An 18,819-nucleotide genomic window follows, 5' to 3' on the forward strand; every position below is an offset into this window, starting at 1 on the left:
GACTCTTAACTATTACTAAACAGTCTAAACGTATCTAAGAGATGGAATATAGCACTTCATTGAAAAATTAGGCCAAATATATATTATACAATATCAATCTGGGCTATGATGCCACAAACAAACCCTAGATTATATTGTCATGATCAAGAACTTAGATCTTGAACGTCTCCAATAGAACCAGTAATAGGTGTCAGTTAAGTTACAAAACTTTTGGTTAGCACTAGTTACAAAGGAGACAGGCCCCTAAAGCCCATGATTTTTTTTTTTTTTTTATAAAAAAAATATTGCTATATTCTGTAAAAATAAATATTAGTGATTTTATGAAGTCTTGATAACCACTAAACATTTTTTACACTAAAATATATAACACAACATATAGTATGTATATGATTTAATCATCACATTTTAATTAGGCTACACCACTAGTTAACGCACTCCTTCAAGTGAGCTGTTTCTTGTTATTGGGCCTTCAATTCTGAGCCCAAACCCATAAAAAAAAAAAAAAAAAAATTTAATGCTAAAAAAACCAACCAAATCGAACACAGTTCGACCATTTCAATGCCTTAAGCCCAAATCCAATCGAGAGAGAGAGAGAGACGACGTCGTGCTGCTGCAGGTGAGGGTTTTTTTCATTATTATTCATTTCACCTCTTTCCCAGTTCACTCGATTTTTGTTTCTGTAAGATATATATATTGATTAGCATCATGATTTAAATTTTTTGAGGATTGATTTTGAGGTAGAATCAGTTGTAACAGTTTGCCTTTGGTTTGTTAATCTGTATAATAGCATAGTAGACAATAGAGCATATTGGATATGATTTTGCAGAGAGAGAAATTAGAGAATTACAGTTAGAATTAGTTGTAACAGTTTGGATATATATGTTCATTTCTACTGATGTTATGCAAAATAAAACTATAGCTTCAATTTTATTAAGCTAGTGGAGGAAAAAATGAGGAAAATAGTACACGTGGCGGAATCTCCATAACTAATCTGTTGAGAATCCATACCCGATCCCAAAAATTTGGGGTTGAAGTTGAAAAACTAAGTTCATGACTGTGAGCAACTATAGGGAGGATATCTTAAACACGCGTTTAAGCTACACGGTTAGCTGAACCTATAGAGGTCGAGCGTTGGTGTGATGACAAGTGCCTTCCATCAAAATCAACAACGTTGTGGTTTCGAGTTTGGGAATCAACCTCTTCAAACAATCCATGAACTCTCCTAGACCCCGCGAAAGTGGGAGTTTTGTTAATTGGGTACCACCTTTAGTAGCTGAACCTATGGATGAGGTAGCAGCAGGTGTTTTCCTTAAGAGAATATGAGGATCATTGTTAACCTGCTCGGTAGGTAACATGCTTCAGGTGTGTTAGCTAACAACATGATAAGCCGAATGGTAACTATTCAATTAGAAATAATTGCTACTGGTAGGCAAATACTTTAGCTAATACAAGTCCAAATGTATGCCATTTGTAAGCCGCATACCATAAATTTAAGCTTATATTCTTTATGGTCTCATTAGTTATAGTATCTGTAGAAATTGGTTTGAAGTAGATACAAGTTGGATATAACACAAAACATCCTTGCTAACCTACTATTTGAATAACACTACCTCCTCATCCCCCACTAACTTTGAAGCATTAGTCAACAAATCACAAATTCCAAATTCAAGAAATTTCTGGGGAATTAACACAGAAAAACTGAAACATGTGTGGACTCCTTGATTCATTACAAGCCTTGAAAAAATTTGCCAACTTTTTATGAGTCTTTAATCATATGCATGTGGTTTTGGTTAAATTTTTCGAAAGAGAACATTGATATGCAACCCATCCATCAGTCTACTAATTTATTTACTGTTCACCTTTGGGAAATACAATTTGAACACTGAAAATTGAATTTAATCATCGTGAACATGAAGCAATATTTTTTCGAAAAAATAATTCTACTTATTAAAAAAAGTATTGAATTAAATTATCAAATAACAGAAAATTCTGAGTCTCATGCCCAGAGACACCATCATCAACAGCAATAACTCCCCCATTGTAGTTGCTCACAAAAAAAGCATCCTCACCACCTCTCTCAATCTTTGGAAAGATCAAGACTTGATAATATGTTAAAGACACGTAGAAAGAAGAAAACACTTTTTTTAATAGGAAGCATGGACCATAGAGGGGATACAAAAGGTGGTTTGTTTGCTGTGTAAAATTACTGTGTTGGGGTGTGGAATAAGGTGAGTTCCAACAGAGAAAGACACCTCTTACCTACAAAATTAGCAATATACATTAACCAACTTGTTAGGCCATTAACAATAACTGTTAGATAGCTTACAACATTAGACTCATTTCCAAATGAATCGATGACCATATTTGGCTGAAATATTGATCTTCTTGAGTGCATTCAAGATTTGTGTCCGTTTGTATATCTTATTTTTCAGCTTTTTAAAATATAGCTGGTGTGAAAAAGTTGTAGCTAAGAAATTAGTATTTCAGCCAAATCAAGAGTGACAACGTCATGCGACTGCCACCTGCCTAGACAACTCCCAATCGAGAGAGACAATGTTTTGCTGCTGTCACGAGTTGACAATCTCCTATTGGGGTGAGCATTTTTCATTATTATTCATTTTTCCTCTTCCCAGTTCACTCGATTTTTATTTCTGTAGCATGTAAGATATGTTGATTTGCATCTGGTTTTATTTTTTTTGGGGATTGATTTTTGAGATAGAACCAGTTGTAACAGTTTGCATTTATTTTTTAAAATCTATAGCATATCATAGTAGATGATAGAGCATAGTGGATATGATTTTGCACAGAGATTATAGAATTAGATTAGCTGTTGGTAATGACGTGAATTATGCAAAATAAACTATAGCTTCAATTATAATAATAGAGTAAAAGTAATTAAATTGGCTGCTGCATTAGAGGTAACTGCTAAATATGATTGATTTCAACACTGTAATAGAATGTGATTGATTTTTCATGATTTGAATGTGATAGTTGTGGCCTATGAGCAAAGCATAAGTTTGGATTAATGGGAAATAATCCATATTGCTTATACCAGTTAACTGTATCTATTAGCTTATTGAAAAAGAATTATTTGTCTTGATTATGTTAGGATATTTAATTAGGATTTAATTAATCTAAATATGCTATAGTAAACCAGTTAGAATCTCAGAAAAGTTGCTTTATATTTCTCATTTGTTCACAAGGGACTAATGTATCGTGCCAAATTTACTTTTTTCCAAGGATTCTATAACATATATTATCATTACTGGTGATTTTTGTTTTGTTTTTTTTTTTTTTTTGTGGACGGATGATAGAATCTTATGACCCTCGATCTGATCCACAGGACCCTCTCACCAATCCTATGTAGGATCCCATTCTTGACAACCATGCCTCTGATTCGCTGGTCATGAACTCCTTCAGAAGCGTTGCAAAGCACCCAATAATTGCTCTGATAGACTCAGTTACCACCCTAAAAGAGCTGAAGCAAATCCACTCCCAACTGGTACTTAACAGTCTTCTTAAAGACCCTCACCTGTCGGGCCAATTTATAGCCACCATTGCCCTCAACAACCCTGACAATCTTGATTATTCCAATCAAGTTCTGGACCAATGTGACAACCCAACCCTCTTCGCCTTAAACTCTATGATCAGAGTCCACTCCAAAAGCTCAACCCCTCAAAATAGTTTTCGCTTCTACAAAAAAATACTTCAATCTAATCACAATCTCTCACCTGATAACTACACCTTTAATTTCTTGGTTCGCACATGTGCTCAGCTTTCAGCACATGGGACGGGTCTGGCAGTACATGGTGCACTAATAAAACATGGGTTTGAATATGACCCACATGTTCAAAGTGGGTTGATTTTCATGTACGCTGAATTGGGTTGTCTGAGTTCGTGTCATAAGGTGTTTGGTAAAATTCCAGAGCCAGATTTGGTGTGTCAGACAGCTATGGTGAGTGCTTGTTCGAAATGTGGTGACATTGGTTTTGCAAGGGAGCTGTTTGATGTAATGCCTAAGAGGGACCATATGGCATGGAACGCAATGATTGCTGGGTATGCACAATGTGGGCAGCCGAGGGAGGCATTGAGTTTATTCCATTTGATGCAAATGGAGGGTGTGTGGGTGAATGAGGTGTCTATGGTTTCAGTTTTATCTGCATGCACCCACTTAGGTGCATTGGATCAAGGGAGGTGGGCGCATGCTTATATAGAGAGAAACAAGCTAAGGATGACGGTGACACTGGGGACTGCACTGATTGACATGTATGCGAAATGTGGTAATGTGAATAAGGCCATGGAAGTTTTCTGGGGAATGAAAGAAAAGAATGTGTATACTTGGACTAGTGCCATGGGTGGGCTAGCCATGAATGGATTTGGAAAGAAGTGTCTTGAACTTTTTTCTCTTATGAAACATGATGGCATTCATCCCAATGAGATCACATTTGTTTCGGTTCTTAGAGGTTGTACTGTGGCTGGACTAGTCGAGGAAGGCCGTGAGCATTTTGACTCAATGGGGAAAGTGTATGGTATTGAGCCTCAGCTGGAGCACTATGGGTGCATGGTTGATTTATATGGTCGAGCTGGTTGCTTAGATGAAGCATTAAACTTCATCAATAACATGCCCATGAAACCTCATTCTGGTGCTTGGGGAGCTTTGCTTAATGCTTGTAGAATGTATAAAAATATGAAACTGGGTGAACTTGCCTCTAGAAAGCTAGTGGAGCTGGAGGCCAAGAATCATTGTGCTTATGTTCTTCTGTCAAATATGTATGCTGATAACAAGAACTGGGAAGAGGTTAGTTCTGTGCGTGAGATTATGAAGGCTAGAGGTTTGACAAAGCTCCCTGGATGTAGCGTTATAGAGGTTGGTGGTGAAGTTCATGAGTTCTTTGTTGGGGATAATTCTCATCCAAGGTATGATGAAATTGAGATGATGATGGCAGAGATATCAAAGCGATTGAGACTAGCTGGTTATGTAGCTGACACTAACCCTGTTCTGTTTGATATAGAAGAGGAAGAAAAAGAGGATGCTTTGTTTAAACATAGTGAGAAGGTAGCCATTGCTTTTGGTTTGATCACTTTAAAAGAAGGTGTACCCATTAGGATTGTGAAGAACCTCAGGATTTGTTGGGATTGTCATGAAGTAGCAAAAAAAATATCTGAAACTTTTAACAGAGAGATTATTGTGAGAGACAGGAATAGGTTCACCATTTTAAAGACGGTGACTGTTCTTGTAAAGGTTATTGGTGAAATAACTGAAATGTACTCTCCCTTCACTTCATTTAGATAGGGATGATTTTAGTTTACATATTCTGTGACTGACATATCAGTTGCAATTCTTTGTTGTACTTCCTAAACAAATAAGAAATTTGCAATACACTTCTTTGTGTGTCTGTCTTTTGGTCTGTCTTAGGAGTCCAATATCTTTTTATGACAGTACCATAAAAAAAATTGTATTCACTATGGATTTGGAAAAGGTGATTGGTAAACAGTCTTACCCAAATATTTTTTTTTTTTTTTATTTTTATTTGGGTGACGCTGATTTTTAGATTCAATCCTGTGATATGCCGCTTTGACATAATTGAGATTTTTTAAAGAGGCAACTTGGAGACAAATAGTTAGGCTTCAGTTTCTGAGAATTGATTTGATGTAATCGCAATTGGGTAATTATTGAGTATTTTCGAAGTATCATAAATATGTACTCCACCTTCTCAAATAACTGTAGATCTCACTAATTAAATTTATAGTGGGACTCACAATTCATATGAAATGAGGGAATATGCATTTATGGTACTCCCAGAGTATTCAATAATTTTCCATTGCAATCAAAGATTTGACCATTTCCTTATAAATGCATATTTTGCAACCTACTCCTGCATTTTAATTGAAATCAGATCATACAATATTAATACAAAATTCATTTTGGTGTTCTTAGTTAAATATGCCTTAACCAAGCGAATTGAACCATCTTACTCAAGTACTTTCCTTTGCAAATCAGTGGCTCTGCTCAGTTCTTTCATTTGATGATCACAACCAACAAAAAATTGGTTGATTCTTTCCATTTGCTGTCCTTAAGCTTTTTGGAACATTGAAAAAAAAAAAAAACTTGTATAGATGTACAGATAAAAAGAATTTGAAATGCAGAGTTTGTAAAGAAGGAAAGTTTTGAAAAAATAGAGAAAAAAAATAAGACTAATTAGTATCTCCATGACAATTAACAAGCAATAATCAAATTGAAAGCCTTCCCAATTGTTGGGCCGTACCTCCTATGAGGAGGTGGTTTCATCAGCCCAATCAATTAAAATACTGAGAAAGAACGAGGAGTAGTAATAGACAAGGCTGCACAGTGCCATGCTTAAAAGCACTCGCATCAAGCTCTATAAACTAGCATTTCAGTAAAATTTTAACGAAACTCATGTAAAAGCTAAGCCCACTAGCCTCGTTCCAAAAATTTAAGATCTGCTCTAGCTACAGAGAAGGGCCAATTTACAACAGGATTTTGATATTTTATGTATTAATGCTTTTAAATCTAGATGGAATGAACATGTGTTATAATTGTAACTAAATCTTAATCGTCAAAAGCCTTATGGATCAATTGTATTATCTACTCTCATTTATCAGAGAATATAAGGGTTTGAATTTTTCATTGATCAATTTTTTTTTTTTTTTGGGTGAAAATGCAACTTAATCTAATGAATTTCTATTATATATATATAAAAAAAATTGTTTCTTTACGTAACAATGAAGTTGAGAGAGAGATTGAATTAGTGAAAAAAAGTTAGCCTTTTCTTTAATAATTGATCACTTTAAGCTAAGATAAGATGATTCTTTCAAGATGGGTTTTTAGTATTTTGTTCATGGCGATAAGAAATTTGTTCTAAATGGTTCGATCTATTAGACCCCTTCTCAGATTCATGGTTTTTAACACACACGATCTATTAGTAGAAATAATAGTTATTTTTGAGCCAATGATCATGTTATTGATGTTTTTTATGCCTCTTGTTTTAACTAGTAAAGAACCATTGTAACTCCATTAATTTTTTGAATAAAAGTTGGGTCCAATGCTCTTATGTATTAAACCCGTTAAAATATTGGTATATGACATTTATTTGACATTCGTCTAAATTCTAATCGGTTCGGTGTACAAGAGTGAGTCAGTTAACGTATAGGCCTGTTTGGATGATTTCCCTTTTCATATTAAAGGGTTTTTGTTTTATATGTAATGATTTTAATATAGAACAGAATTTAAATTTCATTAAAAAAACATATTATAATATTGATATAGAATTAAAAGGATCCTTTTATGAAATTCAACAATTAAAAGGATTTAAATATATAATAGAATTTAATTTTTATCAAAATACATATTATAATATAGGTATGTAAAATTGTAAGACACAATATTATTAGGCCAACCAAAAATCAAATGTTTTTAGTTTTATAAAGATTTTGATGTGATTATCAAAAATATAGATTTTGATGTCATATTATTATGAACTTTTACTGAATTTTAATATTTATGTTATTTATTTTTTTAATTGACTTTATTTGAAATTAGTCAAATGACACATTAAATTCTTACAAAAAGAATAAAAAGGAAAATAATTTTGTTGCTTAATAATTCACGTTTTTCCTCAACGTCAACGAGCTCGTTGAAAATTCTTTGGAAAAAAAAATGAGGAAAGAAGAATGAGGCGGGTTCTTTTGAAAGCAATTGAAACTGATAATATTTAATTCGACGGTAGGGAACTAAAAAATAAAAATACTTTTGAGAGAATAATTTGACCTCACATTTAGCTAAGATAAGTTAGGATCCCTAGCTCTAATATTATGATAAATTATCATTTATCTCAAAAGTTTAATTTATTTAGAAAAATACGAACAATGTTCTAACAAGTTAAATTAAAAGGAAATTAATCAGTCACCAACGAGTGTGGTACATAGGTAGGAAGCCCTCGAAGAGACACATCACTCTGAACTAAGTGCAAAGATGTTGTGGGTTTGAGTATTAGTACTGACTTATACTTTCTAATATGTAGAAATCATGGTAGTAGGGTTGAGTAGTGAGTAGTGACACGCCCTACTATGCGTTGGTAGTTGGTGGTACCTAAGAAGTCTTGGGAAAAACGTGAAAGAAAGGAGAGGGAGACTATTGCAATAGCAATTGAGAGTTGAGACCACGACTGACAATATTTAATGCATGTTGGCAATGATGTTCTAGAAAGAATAGTTGGAGCTGAAACCAAGAAAGGCTCCAGTGATACATATGATATTATTTATTGTTGTCACGTGACGTGTGTCGATGAGTTCACAATGAAAACCTCATTTTATTATTTAATCCAAAAAAAATTAAAGAGTTGGAGTTTGGACCTCATATGTTATATTACTGATATTGTTCTAAACCAAGTCTATCCAAAAATTGTGATCTCAGCAAATCTTGCTTATAGCTAGGAATCTTTGAAGATAAAAGTCATAAAACTTGATGAAGTTTATTCCTTACAAATTGGGATGCGAATCGTTTTCCATTGCAAAAAACAACACATATATCAAGTTATTAGCTGAGGCGGCTGGTTCCAAAGGTCACATGGACTCAAAAGAGATGGACTTTAATTAATGTCATCTTCTAGTGGATTGACACATATTAATAAAAACAAATGGAAAAGAAAACCGTGTTTCAACAGAAAATATTTAAAAAAGAAAAAAGAAAAAAGAAATATATGGATAGAAAATTATATTGATTCTTGTATAGTGAATTCCAAAGAGCTTAGATAAGATCATAAGAATTTTTAAGCTGATAAGGAATATAGTTAAGCCTACATTTGGATTGTATTAAAAATGAAAGTTTTTTTGCATCTGGAGTGTTTTTCAGCAAATTTTTCTTTAAAATTGGGTCTCACGGCACTATTCACACATTTAAAAATTATTTTGTTACAGTATTTTTAGTTTTTAGTTTTCAGTAATAAGCAGTATCCAAACAGACCCTAAATTTGTCATACTACTTAAACCTTTGTCCCAACTATATAATCAAGCTTAGAAATCTTTATACAATGCCAAAGATGGTTGATTAATTAGTATTAATTAAGGGAAATGCTAAAGAGAGTTTTTATGGAAAAAGAAAAAAAACAATTAATGTTTCGACAATTTTTTTTTTCATTTTCCATAAAAGTGATGTTAATGTCTTTACATTACCGTATCTTCTCTACCATGTAATAAAGCAACTAAGTTCTTTTGATCTAGTCAAGTATGGACTTTGGAAGTTGCTTGTGAAATTAAAAAATCAAAGTGACGGTAATGTAAAGACAAAACTTAAGTAGATAAGATATCATACATTAAATTCTTCAATTAAATTTAATTAAAAACTATGTTATTTTTTCTTAGAAACATTTAAATTCAACTACAGAATTTATTGGTCAATAGAACTACTACATGATTAAATTCAATTGAAGAATTTAAGTTACAAGAACTAAGAAACTATATGAAGCGAGTTTCAGCTAACTCAATTGGTTAAATTTTTTGTTGTCAATTAAGAGATTTAGAAATCTAGAATTAAACTCTATTTAAACTAAAACCCAACTAGTATGTAAGAGCTATTATCATAAAGTAGATGTTTGAGGTTTGAATTTAACTGTATCAAAAACACAGTTATACATAAATTTTGTTGGTAATATAATAGAATTGTGAAGAAAAATACCAAATCCTCAAAAGATCTACGCATGTGGGGGTGACAAGTTAGGCTTTGGCGGCAGATGCCTTTACCTTTCATATATATTTACATGTTCCATCTTCCAACTTTCAAGTCTAAATCCGCGTTTGGTTGGCTTAACTTTTTTCTTTTTCTGGGTCGGTGCACTTTTGACCAATTTTTATTTATTTTTTATTTTTTTAAGCTTTGGAAAACGTTTTGTTGTGAATTATGATCTTCTTGATCGTTCTTACACGATGACCCAATAGAATCCAATTCCTCTGGCATGAACTTCCACGACTACTTTTTAAACTTTTGTATATATAATAGATTCTACAACATGATTACGCATATATTGCTTCCTTAAAACTTTGGTGAAGTTTGGAATTTGAAGCCTTTAGCTTTAAATCAAATATCTTTTGCAATGATAACGGTCCCATGATAATAACCCCTCTCTACCTAATTTCCTATTAAAAAAAAAAAAGCATTTTGGAAAATGCTACCACCTTGACTTAGCGTATGTTTGGATTGGCCGTTTTGTCCAATCTGTGCCTTCTGCGATTTTAAGTGGGTCTTATGGGTATTGTTCACTTTTCCTAGCAAAACACAGATTCCAATGCATTTTTGGATCCCTCAGCACTATTCATACATTTAAAAATTATTTTGCTACAATGTTTTCAGTAATAAGTTTTCAATTTTTAGCAAATAAGCAGTGTCCAAACACACTTTTAATCTCTTAGACTCTGAAAAATTTGACCATCCATTCCACTCATTTGTGTATTGGACATGCGCGATTTGTGTTCAGTGCATTAATGCACTAGATTTATTTATTTATTTTGAGAAGCTAATGCACTAGATACATTAAGATATGAAAAATTTAACTATCTATTCCACCCATTTCTTCAATCGCATTAACATTAGAATAAAAAGTCTCCGTTACTCTCATCATTGCTTGAATCTCTTAGAATATGAAAATTTGATTGTTCAATAAAAACCATTTTGTTCATTCACAGGAACATTTAAATAATTTAGTGTCTGTCTAGCAAGTGATTTTTCTTTTAATTTTTTAGTTTATTTACTTATGTACAATTTTTTGAAGTCTTTATTTTTATTTTTTATAGATAGAATCATATTTTAACCAATTTTTTGCAACTAAAAAAATAAGATTTGAAAAAAAAAAAATCACTTGTGTGACTTTTTTCTAGTTTCTAACTTCAGTTGAAATAAAAAGATTATTTCCCATGCATGGACCATAGTTCTAAACATTCTAAAAAATATTTAATTTTTTTTATTATTAAACAAGCTTGTGTGACACCGTAACATGCAGCTGAAGTTTATGAAAAAAAATTACAGTATTGAAAACTAAGATTGTTTTTATATGATTGATGCCACGCTGAAGTTTTTAATGAGGCAATGTTTTTAATAAATTGTGATTATTAGTATCATTGGTGGAAAATCAAGAATAATGCATGGATTAACTAAACTAAGCATGTTTCACTCTTCAAAAAAATGCGAATTAATTTATTAAAAGTCTATGCTTGGAGAGCTAAGCAATGAGATTCAATAATGTTTAATTTCACTCTTCAAACTAATCATGTTTAATTAAAAAAAGGGAAATGCTAACGAGTGCGCATAACCCTTAAAAAAAATACACTCTTGCACGCCTGTCCCTTTCTATATTTGATTGGTAGTCGAGTAGAATTAGAGAATTTTCTTTGTAAGTCCAACATTCCAAGAACTCATTGACAACTGTGTTAGATAATTTATATTCCTCCAAAAAAACTACAAAAAATGACACAAACATAATAAATTTAGCATTTTATTTTACAATTTATTGAGGTGACATATTGTGATCAGAACAACATTATTTTCCCACCAGACCAACTTTACATCACTTCTGTTACGCATCAATCACAATATATTGCATCAACAATTGTGAAATATGTTGGGTGATTATTGATTATACTTATTGAAAAACAACTACACTAGATATTATGAAGAGTGAGATAATGTGGTTCCTTTCCTAGCACATGACTGACATGGTAGGAAGTATCACTATAATAATAAAAAAAATTTATAAAAAAGTAGAAATGAAGATACAAAAAATATGAAAAAATGAAGAAGAAAGAAGATATTAATATTTTTCATTATATAAGTATTTAGGAAAAAATTGGCTTCTACCCTTTTCGGGCAAAATAAATAGCATTCTACTCAATTTCCTAAACTAATTAGGGAAATGCCCCTCTTTTGAAAACCGACTTTTTCAAAATTGAGTTAAGTCCTATAGTGACGTTTTTAAGGATTTATAGTGGCGTTTTTTAACTCAAGCTCCATGAAATCGAGTTATAGGTAAAAAAATTGCATGTAACTCGACTTTATGGAAATTGAGTTACAAAACGCTACTATAGATCATTAAAACATCACTATAGGCTCCTTAAAACGTCACTATAGGACTCCAGAAATTTTTTTTTTTAAACTCGATTTTGAGAAAGTAGAGTTTCAAAAGAGGGGCATTTCTCTAATTAGTTTGGGAAATGGGATAGAATGCTATTTATTTTGCCTGAAAAGGGCAGAGTTCAATTTTGTCCTAAGTATTTGGTTAGAATATGATAGAAAAGTGGAGACCTATTTTAAATTTCTATAATATCTTTGTATTGAATTAATTTTCTCTTATTTAATAAATTAGAAATATTAAGTTTTTAAAAATCATTAATGTAAGATATTTTCATCATTTGTTATTTCAATTTTTTGGAATATTAAAAATGCTACATCTGAATAGAAAATATTTATCTTTTTTTTTTTTTTAATACCTATTTCTTATATACTTTTCTACTCTCTAAAAAAAGGAGAAAATATATATTTGAGAAAAAAAATTTATTTATGAAAAAAAAAATGAAGAAAGTAAACCTATGGATAAGAGGTCATACAAGGATTTTCCTTCTTAGAGAAGGTAACATGATAATCCACCCTTTTATAAGGCTTATTTTTATTTCACTATGTACTCTCCTTCTATCCCCCTCCATCCAAACTGGTAATTCGATAAAACCTCATTGTTAAGGTTTTGAGAGAAGAGGGTTAGATATGAGATAAGAGATCATACAAGATGATTTTCCTTCTCAAAAAAGGCAACATGATAATCCACCCTTTTATAAGGTTTTTTTTTTTTTTAATATAATTTTTTTTTCCACTTTGTACTCTCCTTCCATGTTCCATCCCCCCCTCCATCCAAACTGGCTATTCGATAAAACCTCATTGTTAAAGTTTTGAAAGAAGAGGGTTAGATATGAGATAAGATATCACACAAGGATTTTCCTTCTTAAAGAAGGCAACATGATAATCCACCATTTTATAAGGCTTATCATTATTATTTTTTTCACTTTGTACTTTCCTTCCATCCCCCTCCATCCAAATTGGCAATTTGATAAAACCTCATTGTTAAGGTTTCAAAAGAAGAGGGTTAGATATGAGATGTGACTGAAAAAACTTTTTCCCGACACCAATAAAGATTTAGTTCTAGCATTTTCTCTTGGCCGCTACCTTTCCTTGACTCCTAAGAATATTTCTAATTTTGACAATGAATCAATGATGTATAGTAATTCTTACAACTTTTTTTTTTTTTTTTTGGGTTACAGATTCCTGCAAGCATGAAATGAACCTTTTAAACTTTTTTGAGAGGTGAATGAAAAGCAAGTAGCAGCATTTTTTGCTGATTGTGTCCAAGCAAGTTGAATGGTATCTACTTTCTTAATAAAAAAGAAAAGTACACTATCAAAAGCCTTTTTTGTTAATCGAAAGTTTATTATTATGGTTAAGCTTACGTGATTTGAAAAAAATATCCTCATTGCGCCTTTTTCGAAATAATCAGTTAATCACTGTTAAGTGTAGCACATACTTTTTGGAAGGAGTTAAGGCTTTTCTAGTTTCTAGAAGGAAATTCAATGCCGGCAATGTTAATACCACATAAACTTATATAATTTTTGTCATTGCTAAATAATGAGTAATGAGTGGTAAAGAAAAAGTAGTGGATCCATCTCTACCACTCACAACTCACCAATTACCACGTGACGAGTTGTGGTAAAAGTTGTATAAGTTTATGCGTTCCTATAATTTTTCAATTCATCACTTCAATCTGCAATTGTTTTTCCTTATAATAATATAAAAAATTTGAAGGAAGAAAAAAGTTTAGATTCAAATATGTTTGGAGTTATTTTCTTTCCAGTAGTGCTACGTTAGCACAACATTTTTACAACAATTTTATAACAAAGTCTCATTGCTAAGTTTCTACTAGTTTCCTTTACATCCATCACGAATATCACTTTTTTAACTTATCATTAGTAACTTATTATCAAATATAAGTTTTGTTGTAAACTTGTAAAATTTTTGTGTCCATAATTTTATTCTTCTCCTCCAAGCTACTATGTAGCGATTGAAGAAATTGTCCGCGTATAGTTTTAGTTGCATTATTTTTAATAAATTATATGATTTGTTTAAATAATACATATAAATAATCTTAAAAATCCTTATGTAGCGAATTTGAGGAGATTTCTTTAAACTTTGGAGCTAATTTTTGTCCATAGAAAGAAATCTATATATGTTATGATATACAAACATATAAGCAGAACAAACAATCTGATTTTGTGCCAATATAAGAAAATTTCACATGATGTAATCTTTTGTCAAGTATCCCATCAATTTTTTTTTTTTAAAAAAATATGTAACTAATTTAAAAATATTTCAAGTCCTAAAACTACTATAGCCTATTATATTTAACAACTCTTAAAACAACGCCAAATGAAATTTATTGAAAACTAAGATTTTTATACGATTGATTCATCGTAGAAGTTTTTTTTTTTTTTGATGTGACATCGTAGAAGTTTCTGATGTCATGATGTCATCCTATATCATATTTTCGATAAATTGTTGATCTTCATTATCATTGGTACAAAGCTAATCATGCTTCACTCTTCAAAGAAATGCAAATTAATTTCTCCAAGGTCAATGGTTCAATGCCTTTTTTTTTTTTGGTTGAGAAAACCAATGGTTCAATGCTTGAAGAGCTAAGCAATGAGATTTAATTAAGAAAAACCTACAGTTTGTCCTTCATTGTGGATTTGTGATAATCTCTTAAGACCAGAATCTCATCGGCTCGATCTTATAAAAATTGTTGTGTATTTTAGCATAAAAAATTTATTTTATATATATATATATATATATATATATATAATTTTACATATTCACATTTTTAAAACACCTCATATTACATCATATTATCTATTTTTATATTACATTTTATTAAAATGTCATTTTATTTTTTTAAATTTTTTCTCTTTATCAGACACCACAATCACCATCTATCATATTCATTCACCCTCGAGATATGTAAAGAAAGAATAAAAAAATAAAAGCAAAATGAATAGTGTCAATGCAAATTTACACTGTTACTGTTAATGATCATGTATTTTTACACAACTTTACATAACTTGATATGGGCGAATTTTGAGTTGGGTTAGCCAAAATGTGGTACTTTTTTATTTTATTTTATTATACAAGCACGGAGCACTAATGCAAGTGTTCTTAGAGAATCTGTTCTTTAAGTACAACAATTCATTGACAATTGTGCTAGATAGTTTATATTCCACCAAAAAAAAAATAACAATGCTATAGACACAATAAATTTATATATATATATAACATTTTTTTTTTGAAGTAGTATTGTGGTTAATGCAATATCGCTTTCTTGTGAAACAACCACTTACGTCATTTTATTATACACTAGCTACAATCTATTACCTCAACAATTGTGATTTTAAAAAAAAAATTGTTATATGATTAGACTTATTGAAAAACAACTGTACTAGATGTTATGAAGAATGATATAGCATCTTTTTAATATACACTAACTACAATCCATTAGCTTAACAATTGTGATATATATTTTTTTGAAATTTGTTATGCGATTAGGCTTATTGAAAAAAAACTGTACTAGATGTTATGAAGAATTAGATAGCATGCTTCTTCCTTTCCCAACACATGACTGATATGGTAGGAAGGATGAGAGAGAGAATATGAAAAAGATGAAGAAGAAGATATTAATGCCTTTCATTATATAAGTATTTGGTAAGAATGATAAAACAAAATAAATCGAAAGAAAACATATCTTATTTTAAATTTCTAGTATCCCTTTGTATTGAATTGTTTTTTAATAAGTTAGTAAGATCTAACATTGTTAAAGCAATTTATGTAAGACATTTTTCCTCAATTTTTCTTTCAATATTTGAAAGATTAAAAATGGTATACTTTTTTTTTTCTTCTTCTACTTTTCTACTCTATCGAATAAGAGAAAATATCTATCTATTCTCAATTTTCTCATCAGCCTTTGCAAACGCACACTTAGTTATAGAATATAGTACCTGTGGAATGCTGTAATTGGGGATATATATATTCCACTGCAAATTAGTAACCTATTCATTGGAATAATATATTTATATATAATTTTTTTTTAAAAAGCAAACCTTTGGGTAAAGGATCTTATTAGGGTTTTGCTTCTTAGAGAATTCAACATGATAAACTATCCTTGCATAAAGTTGATTATTGTTGCACAACCTCAGTTGTAAAACAATCAAAACCTCCATATTGAATAAAGCCTCAATGTTAATTAAGGTTTTGAAAGAGTTAGATACAGGAACCGGGATATGATCTAAACTTTTATACAAGATGTCCATATTTTACATATGAAACCTCATTCTGGTGCTTGGGGAGCTTTGCTTAATGCTTGTAGAATGTATAAAAATATGAAACTGGGTGAACTTGCCTCTAGAAAGCTAGTGAAGCTGGAGGCCAAGAATCATTGTGCTTATGTTCTTCTGTCAAATATGTATGCTGATAACAAGAACTGGGAAGAGGTTAGTTTTGTGCGTGAGATTATGAAGGCTAGAGGTTTGACAAAGCTCCCTGGATGTAGCGTTATAGAGGTTGGTGGTGAAGTTCATGAGTTCTTTGTTGGGGATAATTCTCATCCAAGGTATGATGAAATTGAGATGATGATGGCAGAGATATCAAAGCGATTGAGACTAGCTGGTTATGTAGCTGACACTAACCCTGTACTGTTTGATATAGAAGAGGAAGAAAAAGAGGATGCTTTGTTTAAACATAGTGAGAAGGTAGCCATTGCTTTTGATTTGATCACTTTAAAAGAAGGTGTACCCATTAGGATTGTGAAGAACCTCAGGATTTGTTGGGATTGTCATGAAGTAGCAAAAAAAATATCTGAAACTTTTAACAGAGAGATTATTGTGAGAGACAGGGATAGGCCAGGTTTCACCATTTTAAAAACGGTGACTGTTCTTGTAAAGGTTATTGGTGAAATAACTGAAATGTACTCTCCCTTCACTTCATTTAGTTAAGGATGATTTTAGTTTACATATTCTGTGACTGACATATCAGTTGTAATTCTTTGTTGTACTTCCTAAAACAAATAAGAAATTTGCAATACACTTCTTTGAGTGTGTCTGTCTTTTGGTCTGTCTTAGGAGTACTATATCTTTTTATGACAGTACCATAAAAAAGATTGTATTCACTATTCAGTGCACAAAATTCCCACTTCTATGGATTTGGAAAAGGTGATTGGTAACCAGGCTTACCTCCAATGTTTTTTTTGTGGGTGACGCCGATTCTCAGATTCAATCCCGTGATATGCCGCTTTGACATAATTGAGATTTTTACAGAGGCAACTTGGAGATAAGTAGCTAGGCTTCAGTTTCTGAGAAGTGATTTGATGTAATTGCAATCAAAGATTTGACCATTTCCTTATAAATGCATATTTTGTAACCTACTCCTGCATTTTAATTTAAGTCAGATCATACAATATTTCTTACCAATACAAAATTCATTTTGATCTTGTTAGTTAAATTTGCCTTAACCAAGCGAATTGAACCATCTTACGCAAGTACTTTCCTTTGCAAATCAGTGGCTCTGCTCAGTTCTTTCATTTGATGATCACAACCAACAAAAAATTGGTTGATTCTTTCCATTTGCTGTCAAGCTTTTTGGAACATTGAAAAAAAAAAACTTGTATAGGATGTACAGATAAAAAGAATTTGAAATGCAGAGTTTGAAAAGAAGGAAATTTTTGAAAAAATAGAGAAAAAAAAGAAGACTAATTAGTATCTACATGACTATTAACAAGCAAGAATCAAATTGAAAGCCTTCCCAATTGTTAGGCCGTGCCTCCTATGTGGAGGAGGAGGTGGTTTCATCAGCCCAATCAATTAAAATACTGAGAAAGAAGGAGGAGTCAAGGACAGAGCCAGAATTTAGAGTTAAGGGGGCAGTTCTGCTTCTAACCATGGCGGCTTTGGCCTTCGGCTTTGCTATTTTAATTCGTCGTTGAAGTTTTTTGTTTTGTTTTTTTATAATAATTTTGGTGTCTTTAATACATTCAGAGTAAGGATAAAGTTATTTTGTTTAAATTTTTTTAAAGGGTTAGGTTGTTTGTTTTATGTAAAATTGGTTGATTGGGCTTAATGTTTTTTAAATTTGCTACTTGTAATTTTTGTTAGGTTGTTTGTTTTATAAACTACTAATGTAGTGAGTAGTTATTAGTAAGTAAAAAAAATTATGTAAGTGATGGGCCTAGATGCAAACTAGTAAGAATTTGCTAACCCAATAGTTTGTAAAACTGTTGTAAAAAAAGTTTGTCAATGTAACATTACTCTTAAAAGAATCAATGATATTGTTAAGGGGGCAAAGTGTAATTTTATTGAACAAAATTGCTAAAATTAGTGTCTATATATATATATATATGTTAGGTTTTAAAGACTTAGGATCTTATATATTTAGAACTCTAATATGTATTGTTAGCAAACCATGATCAAAACAAGATGTTTAGTCGTGTTTAGACTTGCTCAAAGTTGGTTCATTTATGTAAAGTTGGATTCAAGTTGATGCAGATTTAATAAAGCATTTCGGCCTGGTTCGATTGATCGAAGCTTAGGCTTGATCAATCGAAATTCGGGCAGAATGCGTTTTCTGCAGAATTCCAACTCAGTCCTAGTTCATTTAAAACATTTAGGGTTTTGTATTTTTGCCCTAGGTATATAAGGCAAACCCTAACCACGTTTTAGTGTTGCTCATAT

The 18,819-nt window shown here is 31.5% G+C and overlaps 1 protein-coding gene across 1 annotated transcript; it reads left to right on the top strand.

Annotated features, from left to right (window-relative positions):
- Positions 1-548: 548 nt before the first annotated feature.
- Positions 549-17,141, top strand: LOC126718709 (putative pentatricopeptide repeat-containing protein At5g40405). The gene is made up of 4 exons (XM_050421027.1): positions 549-616; positions 2,488-2,593; positions 3,344-5,205; positions 17,000-17,141. The coding sequence occupies exons 3-4, from the start codon at positions 3,407-3,409 to the stop codon at positions 17,046-17,048; spliced, it is 1,848 nt and encodes a 615-aa protein (XP_050276984.1). The 5' UTR covers positions 549-616; positions 2,488-2,593; positions 3,344-3,406; the 3' UTR covers positions 17,049-17,141.
- Positions 17,142-18,819: the final 1,678 nt, after the last annotated feature.

The sequence above is a fragment of the Quercus robur genome, chromosome 3 (assembly GCF_932294415.1).
Source record: "Quercus robur chromosome 3, dhQueRobu3.1, whole genome shotgun sequence".
In the NCBI taxonomy this organism is placed as follows: Eukaryota; Viridiplantae; Streptophyta; class Magnoliopsida; order Fagales; family Fagaceae; genus Quercus; species Quercus robur.